Here is a 21,658-nt window from a genome sequence, read left to right as displayed (position 1 = left end):
AGATCAAAGTCATTGAAAAATGTGGGAACACATCCTAAAAAAACAGCGCCCCAATACAATTCAAATTCTTTGAATTGTAAAAAAACCAAGAGAAGGCCAATAATAGCCCCAGTTATCGCTTTGTGGCTATTAAAAACGAGTAAGGAACTAACGGGTACAATTTGTGGGTTTTTCTATGTCATCGGGTTCGTAGCCAGCCTTGCACATGCAGAAGGGATCCTTGTGTGAGAAGGTGTATCCATTGTTAAAGTCAAAGCAGTAGGCTGCCGGTCTCACCCCTCTCTTAATTGGTACTGAGTTGTCTATACACTCTCCGTACACTTCGGTTCGTTCCTCACTGCGGCACAAAAACCAGATTGACTCATGAAATTTTGAAATCGAAACTCGGAAGACTGAAACCTTGGAAAATGTAGAGAAATAAATTCCTAAAATTTTTTCTGAAGTGTACTTTTAATGACAATGATTCCGTATATAGTCAAAAATTAGTTTTCATTACAAATCAGATTGTTCAGAATATCTCTACTTCGTCTAACCATTACAATAAGTGTGCCATCGGGTTGTTGGCTTGTATTCATTTTTTGTTTGTTGACCCGTTTAAGGGATTCAAAATTAAAAATCTGACAATTTATTGAAAATGGAGCCAACCTCTGTTTCCGTTCACACCCCTCTGCAAATTTGGACAGTCTGTGGGCTGCACTAGGACACGTTGTGGAAGTCATGGATATATCATAGACATCTGGATCTATGTTCGAACTAAGAAACTCCCACGTCCCACACATTCGCTCTGCTTTGATAGCCAGCCTGAATGCTTGTGTAGTACTCAGGGGAATTTTTCCGAACGGAACTGAATATGAGGCGTTTTTAACTGCTTTTACGTCAAAGTTCTGATTGATTTTATCAGGATTCAGACTGCCGTAATCATTATTGTGCACAGGAACGATGCCCAGGTAAAATTTGGTTATTCCAGGTTGATTATCCTCTTCTTCGTAGCTAAAGACGCACACGATACAAAAATTTTGTGAAGTGAATTTTAAAGCCAGTTTTTAAATGTTATAATTGCTAAAGTAATTGTTGCAAATAATTCAAACAACCAAAATAATCGGTTCGTTTAATTTGCCTTTCTTTGGTTTTAAATGATGAAATTGAGCTATTTTGCCTGTTTTTCTTGGCGAGTTTTCTTTCCACTCGAAAAGCTCTCATTTGCATGTAACGCTACTAAAATTTTATTAAGAAAATTTTTGAATCTTAAGAGATTTTGCTTGTTGGGAGCTTGAAACTACTCATGTCATTAAAAATTAAGAAGAGCCCGGTTGCTTTAACTATCACTGACTTTTCGCAAAGAGTAGTCTAGCAGGTATAAAAATTAAATATTCATCACCTATCCTCTTTGCTGAGTAGATTAGTGCTCTTAAATAACAGGTGATTTGATGGGAAGTTATTTATTACATGGATATTTTTCAGCCCTTCTTTTTCAATAGCAAAACATAAATTTTCGGACTTCAAGCCGCCTTCATAAATATTATGATAGGTGCCATAAAAATTAATCGCAATTCAAAGCATAATTATTTGCTTTTGTTTTCGACTATACACTTCACGTGATTTGAACAAATAAGACAAACAATAATATAACACCCAAGGAAGGGCCCTCAGCCTATCCTGAAAATTAACAGTTTTTCGTCATTGGGTCTGGTTTAGATCAAAATATGAAAAACTATTCGTACTCTTTGATTTTGTTTCAAATTAAACTGAAAACTTCAGTCGACCTGCAAATTTGAGCGAAGTTGTCAAAAATGTGCCTCAAATATGTCGCCATAATATTTTGGACAAGCTATTATGATAACGGTCTATAATTCCTCTCAATTTGTTTAATATAATGTCTTTGTAACAAAATTAAAAGCCATATTAGTTATGGCAAAGCTTATGGTTTAACAACTTAGCGGTTATTTACATGTTTATGTTTGAGCGAGTTCTAAAACACTATAGTGATAAAATTTCAATCATTACAAATCAACAGGCAAAAGATTATCAGATTAAAACAAGACTCAAAGTTTGTGAACCCAGCCGATAATAGAAAAATGGACAGAAACGTTGGAATCGTCAAGTTGCGAGTTATTAGTTCTCACTATGGTTCCCCAATTTTATGGAGCGAACCTAAAGAGAGTGATTTACATGACACGTTGCAAATAAATGTCAATAGACGACTACCAGCCGGGAAACCGCGTTCAGATCAGAGTTTAAGTTAAGGTCGCAAAATCGTGGAAACGTAGCTAAACTGTGCTAAGAAAACCCCCATTGAATCGAATTTGTATTTAAAATTAGATTCGTCCTTAAGTCCTTTTGAAACCGTGAGCCATGGCCATGAATATTACAGGTGAATGCTAATTGAAATTCGAATTCAATTTCCACACAGATTAATATCACACGAAGCAACAAAAGCGGTCAAATTTTGTTTCAAGTGAAACCTAATTTATCAAGATTTCGTTGGCATTCGTTGCCGAAGTTTTGCAGATCCTAAAAGATTGGTCGCTAGGGCATGACTTTGTCGCGTAACATAAAACGTGCCGAAAACTTTAGTCAGCGCTTTGAAATTGAACCCGATAGAGGCAGGACGCCGTCTTGTTTACATGAAGAAATGTTAATGTTGCAGATATTTCAGATAAACATGCAGGTTTTCTGAGTGTGACAAAGTTAGAGCCCCTTGTGGATTGTTGAAAAGTGTTATAGGATAACCATCTAATAACGCATTTTTGATCTTTTGCTTTTCTATTTACTCGTTTCTGCTCCAGTTCAATCAAGAAACCGAGGGGGGGGGGGGGGGTTGTGTTATGTCTCATGTCTCACATAAGTCATGCAAAACATGCCAACTTTCTACTTTTGGGAGTGAAAAAAAATAGTTCGGCAAAAAGTTGCTTGTGACTCGAACCATAAGGCAAATTGTTCACGACCACTGAACACTCACTTGAAAAATCTCAGAGTAGGATAACCCTTCTTTTAAGATCAGAATATAAAATTCAAACAGGCACGTTCAAGTTTTAAAATGACGAAAGACCGTAGAGTCGGACATTAAAATGCCAGCAGTTCCGCCATAAACATTCGGCATGAACATTGAAATTTGCAAGTTGTGTGTCTTAAGAAAGGTTAAGTGACTCTGCAGAAGTCACTTCAAAATTCTGGTTTAACAACTCGATCTTCTACGCGGTTCTCGATAAACGCCAGAAGTTCTTAATGACTTCTAGCAGAGTCACGCAACCTGTACTTCTGCCACTAATGCAATAAAAAAAATTGTAGAAATAAAGGTTGAAGAGAACAATTTCTGACCTGTTGAGAAATATGTTGAGTTTTCCACAAATGTGGGGCTCAAACACCTTGGAGTAGACAAAGAAGTTGATGGAGGGATACCCCCCGCAGCCATCGGTGTCTCGGAACACCCGCTCTTCCAATTTTATGGGCTGAAATAACAAATAAACGACTTCTAAAATAAACACTCCTCGTGAAAAGTTCAATTTTTAAGGATGTTCACAAAATTTACATTGATTCGTTTGACTCCAAGCAGCTAATTCATCACCGTGTTATATATGTTGACATTTTTAGATCGTTTAGCAATTTTTAGCTCTCGAATAGAGCACAGATCACATTAATTGGAGATTTGGTATCAGTTCCAATGAGACCCATTTTTTCAAATTTTGCCTGCTTTCGAGTTACTTCCAGCCAAATTTGGATTAATCAGAAAAATTAGAAGTCTGAACTTTTGCTTTTCAAAAAAATTAACCCAAATTTTTATTTATTGGTTTAATTTCGAAACAGAAATCTTGAACTTCAAATTCAATTTCATCACATGCGTATTTTTCATAGCTAAGCCCATTATCTCACACTACTCATTTGCTAACTGGAAATCATAACCAACTCAGTTTTAACTAATCCGCATGTTAATCAAACCATAACTAAATATTTGACATGTTATCACAAAATGTCACCGTGTTTTATCATTTCAGTCTATCACAGTGTGTTAGCAATCAAAGTATTTGGGCATATCAGCGCATTTAAAACCCGTCTCTTTATTTTTGGCACAGGGTTGAACAAGTAAACTTCAAGTTTATTTAATTGCTAATCTCGAATGAAGCTTGTCTAAAACTAACTTTGACGTACATCAGGTTTCAATTTGTCCCCCGATGGCGGCATACCACGGCGCTTTAATTCTTTCCTTTAAAGCTACCTGGAGCCCATTAGGGTTCTTTCGATCCCCAATTAACAAATTCTCATGTTTTCAATTTTGGCGTATTATGTGCTGCTAAAAACCAACGCAAGCTTTCACTTTAGTTTAAGGTTCGGTCCCAACGGTTTAAACCCTTCTGTCTTTTGATTTTGCAAATCTGGAGTTCGGGATTTCTAAGCTTCCAAACTAGAAATACTCTAGGTGCACCCATCCGATGTAAACAAACTATTCTGAAAATTTTGACTCAACTTCAGACTACGTGTAAATAATTACCTACTTAATATGAAACCTAAACAGAGTATTAAAGCAATTAATATATTTGTACTTTTTGCGCTCCGAATCAACCATAATATTTTTCTCAAATGTTTTAAATACAAACAAATGCTTGTTTCAAAAGACATCAGAAAACTGGGACTACTTTTATATATAATTCTTGAAAATAGTTCAAATTTTAACGCAGAAAACAATTTAAAAAACGAAAGAACTCAAAAAAGAATAGGGTAATGCATTTTTTGCAATTTTCTCTTTCCTGGGAATTTCAGGTGCTTCACGTATTTCCTGACATCCAATATCACATGCATCCCTACAGTTATTTTGCGTACTTTAGTTGATGATTCTGAGGGGGGGGGGGGGAGGGGCTGTTTATCCATTTGTTTTTTTTTTGGAGGGGGGATATTCTTATTTAGAGTAAAATTTTTCTCTTTTTTTTCTCTTTGCATTCAACAAGTAGAAACTCCAATTTAAAAATAATTTACAAAGCAGAAATATCTTTATTGTAGAAAATTGTTCATTTGCATTTTTGTTTTAATTTAGCGCAACAAAATCAGATTTAAATGCTGAGAACAGAACGTTCATTAATGTGACTAGTGTAGCTCAACATGTATCCACAGTGCCTATGTTTCTATATAATTAGAAATTTCTCTAAATTGGGGTGCATTTAATTTATATCGAGCATTCATCTTTCACCCCTGAGCTTATAAATATTTCATGGGAAGGTGCATGCTCATCTCCCTCCTTTCCATTAACAACTCATTGGATAATTCCCATCAAAACTTGGGCTAAAATCAATCGAGCGATGGAGCGAGACTATTTTTACTCCCACCTTTTTCATAATTTAATCGAACCGGTTATTAATAAGTTAGCATGGTGTGAGAAAGCTAGTTATCATATCAGGTCACTAACCACGCAATTGAATATAGTTGGCAACAACACAACTTTGTTCAACTTTTTCCCCTCATTCTTTTTTGGCTTTTTCAAACATTTTGGGGGAAATTATTCGCTTCAATTACTAAAAATGGAGCTAACGCGTAATTTAACTCCTCCCCAATTCAACCAAATCTCCAATTCCTAAGAAAACAAATAAAAAGTTATTCAAATGTTTGTGTTGAAAATGATGAACCCATTCGAGTATTTACCGTGAATTTTGGGCAGGGCAAAGAGACATTTCTCGGGCGTGCGTTTTTATGGGCATTTAATCTTCAAAGAAATCTTTCAAGGTGATTTTACGCTTCCATTTTGGTAGCTTCTCTTGGTGGGCTAAATCTGGGACTATATTGTCACTTGTTGTGTTCGCATATTTAACAAACCCTGTGTGTGGATCCAGACATTTTTTGCTTAGACAAGCACGACCACTATGCCCTTTGGCAACGATAAAGACGGTTGTTAATCTGGTGCCAAATTTCTTACAATTTTTTGCTAGACTTAACTTCAAAATCACAATTATGACATTAATGCCTCCGTGCTTGAAAATTGGGGAAACTTTCTAAAGCTAAAAACGTATTGAATCGTGATAAAAATTATGCCGCTGTGTCGCATGGACGCGACAGCGCGTGAAAAATCTTTCCGGGCTCAGTGACTTTGAAATTTGACCAAAATTCGTCTCAAATTTACAAATATAAATCATAATGAAATTTTGACAAGTACCACGAGATACGGGTTAATTTGCCTGATGATTACCATCAACCCTCAGAAATTTCAAACAATGTCGCAAAAAGATCAGATTTGACCAAACATCAACTAGAAAGTGGAAAATTTGTCTTGATTGACAAGTAAATATTCCCAATAAAGACACAAGTCAGATTTTATAACTTGTGGGCAAATTTTACTCCCTTTTCAGCTTAAACATTGACTGTTCAAGGTCAAAAGAACTTTCAAGGTCTCAACAAAATTGTAACCAAGAATTACCACGTGCTTTAACAAAGTCACAAGAATTGTAACTTTCACATCGACAAGTTTGTTTCCGTTTGGATTCAAAAAGCTATACATAAGCAAAAAAAGCGTTGAAGCAGAGCTTCACTAGTAATCAAAAATATTGAAATGAACTTGTACTCATTTCTGGTCCGCCGAACAAAATCATAGGATATACCTTAGAATTAGAGTGAGCAAACGCACGCGGGTTAGGAACAGCTCACATTAGACATTAGATTCTCTATCGGGGGAGGTACATAAGACTAAGATAGGCTAAGTTGGGGTATCAAAAATAAGCTAATCATCAACAAAAAAAGCGGACAACCACTAGATAACCATCCCCCCTCAGTTCATTTAAGTTGATTAACCTAAATTTACTGACAGGTTGATTAACCTGGGTCTCGGAACAAGAGTTATCTAGTGGGGGAACAAATATATACCAAGTGTTTTTTGAGTCATTTTTTTGAAAACCAAGGAGGGTGAAACCGTCAAACTAGGTAGCATTAATCGTCCCCTCTGCGGTTCTAAGACTAAGTGTAACGTTTTTTGTGTGTTTTTCGGTTGTCTTATTGGTCGGGGGGACAGATAGCTGGGGATTTTTTGGGTTTTTCTTTTGTTTACATCTAGCAACAGTCATCTGAACCAAAGACACCCAAACCAAAGACCAACACAGCAAAGACAAAGACACAGCAAAGACCAACACAGCAAAGACAAAGACACAGCAAAGACCAACACCTCAAAGGCAACGAGACAGCAAAGAAAAAGCAGCTAATTAGTTAACAAATCCACAGACAAACAACAAAGCACCAAACAAAAGTCTTCAACAATGACAGAAAACCTTGAGAGATTGAAAAAGTCAAGAACAGCCCACCGCACTGTTGCAACCAGATTAAACAACGAAGCCAAAACAATTACAGATAGACCTGGACAAAATGTCAGTGAAGAGGAGCTCATACGGCTGGAACAAATCTCGGCATTGTTGACAAAAAAACAGTTGTACCTGTCAGACATGAATCAGAAAGTTCAAAACCTGATCGATGACACCGACAGACTCGACGAAGAAATCGAAGAATCAGAAGATTACGACGACAAGATAGGACAACATGTTGACCTAATTAACCGCTTTGTCATGTACAAAAGAACCCCACCTAGAAATTCAACACCACGATTAGCAACTGGACCGGCCATCACCAATGTAAAACTGCCCAAGCTGGAATTGCCAACTTTTTGTGGAGACTACAAGGATTGGACGTCCTTCTTCGACCAATTCAACGGAGCAGTGACAAGCAACAGCCAGATAACAGACAGTCAAAAATTGCAGTATCTAAAAACATCAGTGAAAGGAGATGCCGCAAAGCTTTTGACCTCTCTCCAAATCACAGATGCAAACTTCAGTACAGCTTGCGACATCCTGAGGAACAGATACGACAACAAACGTCTGATTTTGCGAGCCCATGTTCACGCAATAGTTTCACAGAAACCGGTAACAATTGAAAACCCAAAGGCACTTCGAGATCTCATGGAGACAGTCGAAGAACACAGATTAGCACTTAGGAACCTTGGACAGCCCGTGGACGATCAGGACATCTTTTTCGTGTACCTCATTGCAGAGAAATTGCCCGCCGAAACGAGAAAATGTTGGGAACTTTCATCACCAGGAAGAAATCCCCAACGCTATCAAGATATGAAAGACTTCATGGAAGAAAGAACACGCGCCCTTGAAGCAGCCACACACCAGTCAGCAGCAGCCATCGACAAGAAGCCCACAAGCAGCCCACAACTTCGAAAATTTCATTCACATATAGCCACATCAGCGACCACAACGTGTGAATGTTGCGACGAAAACCATAAAATTTATCAATGCCAAAGTTTCAAAGCACTTTCAGTACAGGACCGAGCTCAGTTGATCAAGACAAAGGGACTTTGCTTCAACTGCCTACGCCCTGGACATCGAAGTGAACAATGCAACGGTTCAACTTGTAAGAAATGCAAACGAAAGCACAACAGTCTTTTGCATTTGGAAGCCAATAACAACTCGAGGACAACTTCAACAGCGCCAACAGTGACAACTAGCAGCACGGCACCACAAGAAGCAAGCAATCAAGCATCGAGAACAGTCAACAAAAGCAAAGAAAAATTTACAGCCGCAGCACAGTCGCAGAATGAAGAAGAAGAAGAATTATTTCTTCCCACCGCAATCGTTTCAGTTGACAACAACGGAAAAACAACTGATATTAGAGCAATTTTAGACTCAGGATCCCAAAGCAACCTCATCACGGAAGATGCAGTACAACGCCTTGGATTGAAAAAAGAAAAAGCCGACGGCCGAGTTTTTGGACTCGGAGTTCAAGAAGTCAACAACAGCAAAGGATCAGTAAACTTGATTCTGAAAACGACGGACGAAGAGTTCATCAACATCAGAGCAACCGTCTTAGCCAAATTGACCAGCAATCTGCCCTCACATCATGTGAATGTCAGCGGTTGGACAAAACTTCAGGACCTCAGTCTTGCGGACCCAAACTTCAATCAGCCATCCACCGTTGATTTGATAATTGGAGCAGGACACTATGAAGAACTGATGATTGGAGACAACAGAATCAAGGAGTCTCAAAAACCAATTACCTACCGACTATCTTGTTTTGGTTGGCTCGTGATTGGACGTGAGAGCCAAATTGAAAAAAAGAGTAGTCAACTTCAGTCTTTCTTCATTTGTTCTGAGCCAGACAATTTACAGCGATTCTGGGAGATTGAAGAAATTCCGACAGCAACACAGTGGACATCAGAAGAACAGAAATGCGAAGATCACTTCAAAAGTACCACCCGACGCAACTCAGAGGGAAGATTTGTTGTGAAACTCCCTTTCAAAGAAGACGCCAAACCCCTGGGCGACTCGTATCATCAAGCGAAAAGAAGACTACGCAGCCTCATCTTCCGACTAGAGAAACAACCAGACATATACAACAGATATAGTCAGTTCATTCAGGAATTCATTCAACTTGGACACATGGAAGAAGTTCCCAGAAAAAGAATTCATATGCCTGCAACAAACTGTTTCTACTTGCCACATCATTGTGTCATCAAAGACGCTAGCAGCACAACTAAACTAAGAGTCGTATTCGATGCCTCAGCTAAATCAGCTAGCGGAGTATCTTTAAACGACCGTCTAATGGTTGGACCGCAACTTCAAAAGGATCTGTTTGGAATTCTGATTCGTTTTCGGTTTCATCAGGTAGCACTATCTGCAGACATTGCCAAGATGTACCGACAAGTTCAACTTGACGATGAAGACAAGGATTTTCACAGGGTTCTGTGGAAAAATCCAAATGACACAGAACTGAAAACATACAGAATGACAAGAGTGACCTATGGAATAGCATCATCTTCGTACCACTCAATTAGACCTCTCAAAGCCTTAGCAGACAGTTGCACCAACAGCAACCTTCGCCTTGCAATCAATAACGACATGTATGTGGACGATTTGCTAACAGGAGCCTCAGATGTTGAGCACGCCACTCAATTGCAGGACGAAATCATCGCGACACTGAAAACAGCTTGTTTTGATATACGAAAATGGACATCAAGTGTTTCGTCACTTGTTGAGCGATTGCCTTCCAGTTTTCGCGAAACCTCCGACGAAATGATAATCAACAGCGATGACTACACAGTCAAAACCCTTGGAATAAAGTGGAGCCCTGTTCCAGATCATTTCACCTTCACAGTTTGCCTGGACAAAGAATTTCCCAACACAAAGAGGAAAATATTATCGGAAGTCACAAAGTTGTTTGACCCACTCGGATGGTTGTCACCAACAACAATTCAGTTGAAATCCTTCTTGCAAATTCTTTGGATGGACAAGTTGACCTGGGACGAAACCCTATCGTTAAACATCCTGGAACAATACGGAAGATTTCGACATCAACTCAAGGAACTGGAGAAGATCAAACTTGAACGACGAGTTTTTGCAGCACCTTTTTCGTCATCTTTGGAGCTTCATGTGTTTTGTGACGCCTCAACCACAGCCTATGCCGCAGTTGTCTACGTGCGAGAACAAATGGACGACCGAGTGCACACACAAATGCTGACAGCTAAAACACGCGTTGCCCCAATCAAAACTTTATGTGTTCCTCGTTTAGAACTCTGTGCAGCACTTCTCGGAGCACAATTGTCTCAAGCAGTTAAAGAAGCCATCAATGACAGCCGTTTTCCCAACCCCAAAGTCTTTGCTTGGACGGATTCACAAGTGACCCTCGCCTGGATTAAAGACATCCCAAGGAAATGGAAGACTTTTGTTGCTAACCGAGTTGCCAAGATTCAGAGCATCATTCCTTCAGAAAATTGGAAGTTTGTACCGACAGAAGACAATCCAGCTGATTGCGCATCGCGAGGAATTTCAGCCGACAAACTTCTTAATCATCAACTTTGGTGGAAAGGACCCAATTGGTTGCGTCAAGACGAGCAGTTTTGGCCTTCATTGGATGCTACACCTCTCTATGACGCCTCAACTGACGCTTTAGCCGAAGTAAACTCATCAGCCCAACTATCTCTAGTAATGCAGCATCAGCAGCAAGACAACAGGATATTAGATCTTATTAGCCGACAGTCGTCAATGCATCGACTTGTAAGAGTCTTCGCTTACGTCAAACTATTCACTCAACGACTACAAGCAAGAATAAATAGAAGGTCAAGCAACAACTACAGTCAGTCGCAACCTGCAATTGATCATTCAAATACGTATGAAAAACCAAAACCAAAATCAGTTTCCGACAGAGAACAGCACGGGAATGTTCAACTAAAGTGTTCTGACAACGACCAAGATCATCAACATCTACAACACACGATGAAACCCCGAGACCAATCTTCAAACGATTTCACAGAAAAGTTGTTCGTAACCAACCAGCAGGAAAACCCATGCGAAGATTCTGGTTTATTCAGCAACAATCCGGACGCACGTCATCTGCAGAATATCCACAGCCCATGTCAACCACAGCCCATTTTTCAGAGCAGCCATAAAGACCAATCCCTACAGCCAAACATTCATCACCGCAGCCAAGAAGCAGATTTGTGCCCGCAGCCCCCTCTCTCCTTCGAGCACGCAGAGCCAAAGGAAGAGAAATCTACGGAACGTATGAACGGACTTCAGCAAACAACCACTGAAATCCAGTCAACACCGACAGACTCGGTTCCACAATCCAGCAATTTTCTTTCAACACCAGAAGATTATCATGAACTGCACACCTTTATTAACCCGAATAAACAGCATCCGCAATTCAATAATCAACGTCTAAATGAAACGAAACAAAAACAATACAAATCAATGGAACAACAATCACAGAACGAATCTGTTTATGAGCTACAGACGGATTTATCAGCAAGTGTTTCATCGCCGCCAACAAGCCTTCTATCAACAGGTAAGAAGAAGAAGCAACACATGACAGCAAAAAGACAAATTGGTGTTTGTCATCAACTTTCCCCATTGGATCTCCGTTCAGCCAGAATAGCCCTTTACAGCATCATCCAACAACTCTTTCTGCCGGAATTCAAGTATATAAAAGGATCAACAATACCGGAAGACTCAACTTCAAACCTACCAGTTGAATCATCCAGTAAGCGTATCAAGAAGAACAGTCATCTACTCAGCCTCTCCCCATTCTTTGACGAAGACAACAACGTCATCCGCGTTGGTGGTCGTCTTGCAAATTCGCCGTATAGCGTGGACAAAAAGTTCCCCATAATAATTCCAAAAACATCTCCACTAGCCGAGTTACTCATTCGAGAAAGTCATTCGAGAAACCTTCACAGTGGACCCCAGATGACCCTTTTTGCCCTCCGACAAACATTTTGGATTCCTGGAGGAATCGCCAGTGTTAAGAAGGTTATTCACAACTGCAAGCCCTGCATACGATTTGACGCCCGCATACGCCAGCCATTAATGGGAGATCTGCCAGCAGAACGGATAGTTGAATCTTTTGCCTTCCAGTTCACTGGGATGGACTATTGTGGACCGTTTTACACCAAAGATTCTTCACAGAAACTGCAAAAGTCATACGCAGCTATATTCATTTGTTCAAGGTCAAAAGAACTTTCAAGGTCTCAACAAAATTGTTACCAAGAATTACCACGTGCTTTAACAAAGTCACAAGAATTGTAACTTTCACATCGACAAGTTTGTTTCCGTTTGGATTCAAAAAGCTATACATAAGCAAAAAAAGCGTTGAAGCAGAGCTTCACTAGTAATCAAAAATATTGAAATGAACTTGTACTCATTTTTGGTACTCATTTCTGGTCCACAAAGGCAATACACTTAGAGCCAGTGGAAAATCTAACCAAAGAAGATTGCCTCGATACCCTCAAGAGATTCACCGGAAGACGCGGTACTCCCCAAGCAATCTACAGTGATAATTCGACAACATTCATAGGAGCCCGAGGAGAACTCGAATTCAGGCGACTTCTTCGTGATGAAGAGTTCAAGGACCTCATTAATAATTTTGCGAGCCAAAATCACATTGATTGGTTTACAATACCACCCAGGACGCCGCATTTTGGAGGACTGTGGGAAGCAGCTGTTAAGTCTATGAAGCGCCATCTCTACAGAACAGTTGGATCGACTAAGTTATCAACCAGTGCTTTCACAACTCTCCTGACCCAAATTGAGGCCATCCTCAATTCTCGCCCTTTAACAGCGCCATCAACCGACATCAACGATCCCCTAGCTTTAACCCCTGGACATTTCATCATCGGAAGACCCATCACAGCAATACCCGAGCCATCTTCACCAAAGAACAACACCTTGTCACGACATTGGAGAAACATAGACAAAATGATTCGTCAGTTCTGGAAGAAATGGAGTGTCGAATACTTATCTTCATTGCAGCAGCGGAACAAATGGAGGACAGAAAACGTACAACCAGCAGTGGACGATATTGTGATCATCAAAGAAGACAACACTCCCCCAATGTGTTGGCCGCTTGCTCGTATAGTACAGACTTTCGACGGTAATGACAACATTGTTCGTGTTGTTCAAGTGAAGACACAAACTGGAGTTTACATCAGACCAGTCAGTCGCCTCATACCCCTTCATCGAGAAGAACCAAAAGATCGTGGAGCAGATTAAATCAATAAACTTTGAGAAAAACCCAAAAATTCTCAATTGGTTTCATCACAGCTTCGACAACATGTACCAAATCAGTTTTATATGAAATTGATAACATTTCTGATGATTTTCACAAAAACCAAGTTGTCAGTTTCAACAAAATCATCTTTGTACCCTCAACTGTACTCGCAGGATAACAACAAAGGAAGCCCACAGATGTCACAATTGAACGAGTTCAAGGAGGCCGGGAAATGTTCAAGGTCAAAAGAACTTTCAAGGTCTCAACAAAATTGTAACCAAGAATTACCACGTGCTTTAACAAAGTCACAAGAATTGTAACTTTCACATCGACAAGTTTGTTTCCGTTTGGATTCAAAAAGCTATACATAAGCAAAAAAAGCGTTGAAGCAGAGCTTCACTAGTAATCAAAAATATTGAAATGAACTTGTACTCATTGACAATTTTGAGCTGAATATTTCAATTTAAAGTCTTTCTGCAAATCGACACAGCATTTGATTTGGAATTTGGGTCACTTCATTCAGTGGAAAATGGAAAAGATTTTAAAATCGATAACATACAAACCTCCCGCTTAGCAGCAGCAGGGAGCGTAAAATAGCCGGAAGGTGGGGGTTGAAAATTAAGCGATTGAATTACCCATCCCCGAATCCGGGCTATTGTCACCCCCTTTCACCCCAAAGGGCAATCAAGGTATCTTGATCTCCCATTGCGCCACGTGAACAGTTCCGTCCCTCCATCTTTCCCTATTTTTGGACAATTTGAGAATTTTCTGGGAAATAAATACTGAAAAATGACAGAAATGTGCAGATAACATATTCCGGATTGATTTTCTAATGTATTTTAAACAACACTGCGAATAAATTGCAAAAAATACAGACGTAACTCACATACAGACATTAATAAACACGCTTTGATTTTCCATTTTCGAAAATTGAAAAAAAAAATAAGCGCAGAATATTCTCTCGTTGAGAAAACACATTGGTATATTTTCGCTCAATTGATTAGGAGTATTAGTTTGGTTTGAAACATGATCCACAGCTTTTCATCAATTTTCAGCCGTGTAATTAAAGGTGAAAAGAGATGAAAGAAAGTGGGAAGGTTAGGAAGGAACAGTACTGTCCGGATAGTTCAAGTTACCCCCAGCTTAGAGCGGAAATCAAATCGGTTTGTTGTCACAATAATCACCAAAATATCGCTAATTCCTTGGCTAAAAAAAATCTGGCCTACAAAAACTCCCATTAGGTAGAGAGAACATACAGAACTAAACGTTATTCGGGTATGAGTTCTGAAATAGACAAAGGTCAATTGTCTACCATTACAAGAATTCACTAAAACGCTATTTTGAGCTATTCTCGTCTAAGCAGGAAAGTTCTTCAAAGAGGAATAAAAAAAATTGGACATTTTGTAGATTGAATATTTAGGCTAAAATCGCTGAGTTTATTCTAGTAGAATTCAAACGATTTATACACATGTTTAAAAAAAGAAAATGTTCTTTGAAAACTGTACGAAAAATGATTGGTTAAATTTTTTGAAATCAAATTGGTCTTCAAAATCAGTTTTGCTAGCTTGGAGGGGGAAATCTCAGTTATTTTTCTGAAGGAGTTTTCAAACAACCTCATTTCAGTGCAGCGAGATACATCTCAAAAATCTCATTTTATTCAAATTCTCCAATTTTTCAAACTCATATTCCCAAAGCCACTTTTTTATAGCTTGAAAACGTCAACTTTGTCTGGGACTAAAACACAACTCAACTGTCTTTAAATACTAATATCTTTTGCTAGGAGCGGCTTAAATTCAAAGCCGTTTTTGTGCAATTTTTTGCGTCAAATGAAACTCATAAAAAGAGAAAGCACAGACTTAAGCGCAGGTGCGCGGTATGGGTGTGTTTATTCTAGTTGTGACACAAAACACATATAAAATTAATTTTGCTCTTTCAGTCACTTTCAAATTGAAAATGTCAAATTTAACCTTGCCTTTTGTATCTTTTATTAATCCAAATATCGCCAGATTAAACGAAAATTGATTAAAGATTGCGAAAGAAGCTTCAATGCAGGAATTAGGTTTGTCTAAGAATGTTAAAACAATTCTCCGCTTTATTGTAAAAATCCCAAAATGAGGTATTTGGTAATTAGTCCATTGTTCATTTGAACAAAAACTAGGCTTACGTTATTTCGGAGTTTCATTGAATAATGACGCTTGAAGCCTAAATCGCGATTCACTTCAAAGATGTTACACTTCATTTAACCCTGAATTGCTTCACGCGGCTACTAATACAACTTAATTTTAATCCCCAAATTTCAAAGGAAAACCGCCACACTTGAAAAGTCAAATGGTACTTTCACTTATATTTTGACGTAATTTCGTTCTATATCATTAGCAACTACGGTCTAGCCGCTCAAATATGTTATGAAAAGCAGGTTTAAGGGAAAAGTGATTGCATTTTGGTTTTGTAACCGAGGGGGTGGTTTGTAAACAATGATCAACTTACCCCGGGCGTCAATTGTTTGGAGCTGCCCTTGTACGCGACCCAAGTTGCCTCCTCTCTCGTTTCATACTTTCCCGCATCGTCTAGATCATAATCTCCTAAAATGGTTCTACTTCATTTCACCCCTATTCATTTAACCCCTATCATTTAACCCCGATTTATTAAATGAATAGGGGTGAAAAAATGGGACACCCCTAAATGACAGGACGTTCTAGAACATGTCATTAAGAGTAGAAATTTGAATTTCTCGTGTTGTTGGGACTTGTTTTTTCCTTTTCTTCATTTTTAGATAAGGGTCGTAATAGGAAGTACGTGAAATGTGGAGGGTGTAAAGCCAATCTAAAAAATAAACACAAATGAAGTACATTTCACCCAGCAAAATACATTCAATTTCTTCCGCAAAAAAAATTTCAACCAAAATGCCAAAATATGATTCTAAACGCGATCATGCTTCAAACCTTCAAGCGCTGAAACAATTTTGACATTTGAAAAACAACGCTTAAAAAAAGACCAACAGGACTAATATAATTGCTACAAACTTCGTTTGAGAGCAATTAACAAGGAAATTTCGATAAATATCGATCCATTAAAAAATTGTTCGGAATTAAATTTATCATTTTAGTGATAAATGCTGACATTTAGAAGTAAATTGCTGACATTCAGAGCATAGTAACATGCATGTGTAAATTTTCATCACAACCCCCCCCCCCCCCCCCCCCACCAGCACCACCATCACCTAGTGGTCAGATAATTGATTCTTTGATCAAACTCTCTGACTCTGAATTACTGATGGGTCGCAGATTTAATCCACTGTGAAGCACAATTTAATTGAAGGTACCGCTTCAAATTCAAATTGAAGTTAGTAATTATGCTTTTTGTTTCAATTCACCGAACTTTCTTACAATTTTTCGCAGCAGAAAAACACAAGAGCGTGTAGTGTATTGTCATTAACATGAACTTCACTATTATCAGGAGAATTTTAATAAGCAAATTGACAAATGAAGCGAGTTAATTATCACAAAACGATGGCTATTGACTAGTTTAATTAAGCGTAACATTTTGTTACATTGTCGAAAATTCCAATCCAAATTACATAATAGTACCAAAGCTATGAAGAAGAGGTTTATGGTGTAATCATACTTCATAAATAATAAAAAAAAGTATAGAGCTTCGTGCTGAGCGTTAAACAACAGCCGATGGCTGTTTGATCACCAAATTGTGTTGAAGAATTTGATTAGAAAAGCACAAAAGAAAGATGTAACCCCCAAAATTAGACATGTTTACCAGAAAGGTCGTAAAACTTAACAAAAGTTTGTGACTTTTGAAGCAAGAGAATTATACCACTTCTGATGCAAAAATTTTTTAACACATATTTGATAAACCTCTTCTGATTCTGACAGATGAGAACGTCTTGTCAACAACATCATGCTGGTTTAGAACTCGAACGTGTTTTTGCAGAACTCGGCAGTGTAATCAACGATTTAACCATAGAGTCAATTGAGAAGCATAAAAAAGGCCGGATAATTCATGTTTTTGTCCAACTGTTATTGGCCAAATATTTTAAGGGTAAATTGGTAATGTTATCAATAGCAATGGCTAGCTAACGTGGTAGTCAAACGCAGTTCTAAACCTACTTCTCAATGGTTGGTTTTACAGATCGCCCTGGGGGCGTGTAACTAAAAACTGCCAAAACTTCACAAAAACTGATCATCGCAAAAAATCTTCCGAAAAATGAAGTGGATAGTAAATATCTTTCAATATAAAAGGCAGAATGAGACAATGGCTTGACAAGTTCAAAATTTTTATCTAAAACACATAATATTTACATATACAATCCAAGTTACGAACCTTAAGAGAATAAGAGGGACAAAATAACGACAAATATTCCAGTAACAAACAGTAACGCATGACAAACAATTTTAAAAGATAACTATAATTTTACTGCATTTCTTATAAAGTTTCAGCGCAAATATGTTCAATTGAAAATTTGTCGGTGGCACATTAGCTCAAGTCTAATTTAGTTAATTTTAAAGAACAATGTAAAAACCAAATAATTTGAAATGAGTAAATCAAGGAGTATTTTATATATCTCTAGAAAAAACCACGAATATCGATTTAGTCATCCTCAACTTATGTTTAAAATATAACCAAAAATGACGCATCGTAGCGGACAATGATATCGGCAATTTGACCGAATCGGCCATGATCACAGCGATTTGACCGAAAGATACCAAAAAAGTAAATGGAAATAATACAAAACAACCAGCTACCATCGGATGAAATAATATTGAGCGACAGGCAAAGCGTTGGTTTTAGTTTTAGCCCACTTAGGATTAGACCAGCTGCAATTGGTAAGGGGAGAAGCAAAATGTGGGTGCGCGGAATGGGAGGTCCAAATCAACAAATTTTCACAATTGCATAAGAAGTACAGCTTCTGCGAAGCGTTTACTTAGAGCCTGATAAAGTTCACCGAGGGTTACACGGCAACTTAATGCCTACGAGCGTTACCAGTTTCTCTTTGCTTTTGACGGAAAAGCTAATCACTCAATCGAGCAAAAGAAGATTCTGGAAAAAAATAAAGCAAAACGACTAATGTTGGAAGAACTGCTCAAACGACAGGCAGGTGGAAAAACATGTGACCCCACCGGTATTCGAATCATTGACCTCCCGCTTCATAACCATTTGCGCTGCCGGCTGTGCAATTTGTCCCTTATTTTAGCTATGCTGCAACCGACTTTATATTAGGAACAAGCTTTAATTCGGAGTGAGAGCAATAGAGATTCCTCAAAAATGAAAAACGACAGCATTAAAGAGTCACTTGAGAAGTCAAAGAATGTTCTAGAAGAAAAATGCAAAATGGTCAAGAAAAAAATTTGCATTAAGAAAAAACCAACACGTTTACAATAATTGCTATGAACTTCATTCAAGAGCAATTAAACAAAATTTCAGCATTAAAACTACGCACATGACCCAACCACGGTTAAAAACAAAAAAGGTTCTATACTCAAAATTTAAAAACAAAAAGAAAGATTCAGACCTCTTGGAACGACAGCAAAACTGACAAGACTATTAAATAACTTTAAGTCTAACATTAATCAGGCAAACGTATTTCCAAAATGGAGTTGAGCAATTTCCATCATATTTGGCCTTAAAAAAGGTATGAGCGTCATATTAGTTCTCCCTTCAACAACTAAAATTGCAATTTAATACTTAAAAAACGTAATATTCGTAAGAAAATTTTCATTTAAGCCAGTAACAATTTTACAAATAATTTTTGCTGGAGCAATCAAAGAATTGGATATAAAAGACCTGCGCAAGACTTGCTTCCGCAGAAGACTTTTAGGAATTTCTTCATACAAATTTGTTATTTACAAATCAATTGTTCAAGTTGTCTGCATTCGTTAAAAGTAAAAGTTCAAGTGCTATATTATATTACATAGTAAACTGCCCATTGTTGAAGAGCATCCTCATCTAACTTCCGTTTTCTTAAATTTCCTCCGTTGTCTTTATTAATTTGTAATTGTAAATTTAAGAGCGGTATGATCAAATGAACAGATATCACGTGGAACTTAACTTACATCTGTTAACGGAAAAATGGCAAAATTCTATCTGGATTTTCTCCTTAAGTAAATTTTTTTCATCTTTCTAGAAATTAGAGTACTTCAGATTCTACCGATTTTCAGTTGACTCATATTAAATCGTACAGGAGAACGTACATCGGAATGTTATCGGAAAGGCTCTGGAAACACAAGCAGTTTACTATGTAATATTGCGACTTTAACGTTTATTTTTTAACGAGCGTACGATAAGCGACTTGTATATGACTACACTAAGATATGAAAATCATCAAAGCAAAAAAAAGAAGGAGGTAGCAATAAGCAAAGTCGGTTTTTCGGTTCTTTCAAGGTTATGCACTTTAAAAACCCTCAAGAACTTATCAGTCATCCGTTTACTGATAAATTGTACTTCAGTTTTGCTTTCTCAGCGCTGCCCCCAAACAAAATCTGATTTACTTTTACATTCTTGCGTCACGGTAGCTAGGCAAACTCAAGTCGATGCATCGTTATCTTTCCGAGGTGCTGTTTATTTGAACAAAACCAACTGTCATGCTCTAAAGGTTCAAAGAAGGCAAATTTTCAAATCTTACGACACTATAGTTATTCGATAAAAGTCCAATGCAGTACACCTGCGGCCTCAGATAATATGGGATCAGATACAATGACAGTAAAGTAAAGCTTCACAACTTTACTGCCCAAATAAACGTAACAAGTATGTACAAAAAGATTGGTTTAAACTTACCTCTTGATATTTGTGTACACTTTACACTCCACAAATTGATTACTGCTATTTGCACCAGAATAATAACAACAGCTCTGCTCATGACGACAACAGTTTTCACTACAGATTTGGGCTGAAACATGGAATAGGTTGATTCCACAAATTTCAGTTAAAACAATCGAAACATGTAAACATTTCTATCTAGCATTGACAATTGTTTGATTAAGTAACGGTTATAACAAAGTCATAACAAAGTAATCCAATAAATTATTAACAATTGTCAAAAATCCGTTCTAAATCAAGCTACATGTAAATGGAAAATTTAAATACCGGAAAAAATTATGACCTCTGTTGTAAAATACAAGGTCAATTTTTTCAACATGAAAGTAAAAGCCGCTAAACATCAAAAAGGCCGCGTTTTGGAACGTTTGACCTTTTTTGAATTGTGAAATGAGAGTTCAACATCCCAATTTGGTAAATTTGGGCCCTTAATTATTAATTGGCCGGCAGTTAATGTGAGTGCGTGCAACTGATCTCTTAACAGACAGTTTATAGAGAAAATTACGAATTCAATGAAAATTAATTAGAGCAATTACAACAAAAATTTGGCTCGATTTCACAATATTTTCCAGATTTGATAGTTGCCATTATTAAAGGGTTTTTGTAAACTGATGTTTAATTACTATTTTCTGGTTGCGGGCCCAGATTTCTAGTTGATAATTAATCGTGGATTTTCGTAAATTAAGCTTTAATTGTTTTTGTGGATGCCAGAATTTAAGGCCAAAACGTGAATGTTCAAAATGACTCACGTTTAAGATGAAAACTGTTCACACTCGAAAGTTTCTATCTATGGTGAAATTACGAATAGTTCATTCGATTCTGAAGAAGCTTAATGTGAACAATTTTAACCACTTACACTCAGAATTAATTCGGTCACGTCGTTTTCAACAACAGTCAACGCTGCAGATTCGATTGTTGATTTCCACAGACTGAATATCCAGAAATATACTATCCGTTTTGGACAGATCTATTCAGTTTAGAGCCATGTTCCGGGGCTACTTATTGCCCTTAATATGGGGGAGGGGGGGGGGGGGGGTGCGTGTTTTATCTCCACTAAGATCGGTGCGGGGCGGGTCTGGGCGGGGGCGAAATAGGGTTAAAGATCCATTTTTAATAAGCGGGTGTTTCTGCAAGAACTTCAGAACTAAAAGTTTTAAACTCATCCATAATAAGTTAACAACCAACAAACAGTTTTAGAGCATCATCATTCCAAAGTATGCGTATCAAATAGGAGCGACGTCAACGCGTAAACGAGTGCTACCTCGCTAATCATGACGGGTTCGTTCAAGGTGAATTTTAAAAAACACCCCCCCCCCCCTCCATGCGC

General features: G+C 38.0%; 1 protein-coding gene across 1 annotated transcript in view; it reads right to left on the bottom strand.

The window, feature by feature from the left end:
- Positions 1–21,243, bottom strand: part of LOC142337452 (ephrin type-A receptor 4-A-like) — a 63,877-nt gene extending 42,634 nt beyond the window's left edge. The window contains exons 1-6 of the mRNA XM_075386680.1: positions 21,188–21,243; positions 20,293–20,404; positions 15,997–16,091; positions 3,319–3,449; positions 646–990; positions 153–337 (exon numbers count right to left, since the gene is read on the bottom strand). Coding sequence (XP_075242795.1) covers positions 153–337; positions 646–990; positions 3,319–3,449; positions 15,997–16,091; positions 20,293–20,374 — 838 coding nt within the window. The 5' untranslated portion in view covers positions 20,375–20,404; positions 21,188–21,243. The remainder of the gene's footprint in view (positions 1–152; positions 338–645; positions 991–3,318; positions 3,450–15,996; positions 16,092–20,292; positions 20,405–21,187) is intronic.
- Between the last annotated feature and the right edge of the window lie 415 nt (positions 21,244–21,658).

This window comes from Convolutriloba macropyga, chromosome 4 (genome assembly GCF_964194025.1).
Source record: "Convolutriloba macropyga chromosome 4, txConMacr16.3, whole genome shotgun sequence".
Lineage (NCBI taxonomy): Eukaryota > Metazoa > Xenacoelomorpha > Acoela > Convolutidae > Convolutriloba > Convolutriloba macropyga.
This window is presented reverse-complemented; position numbering and strand designations above follow the sequence as displayed.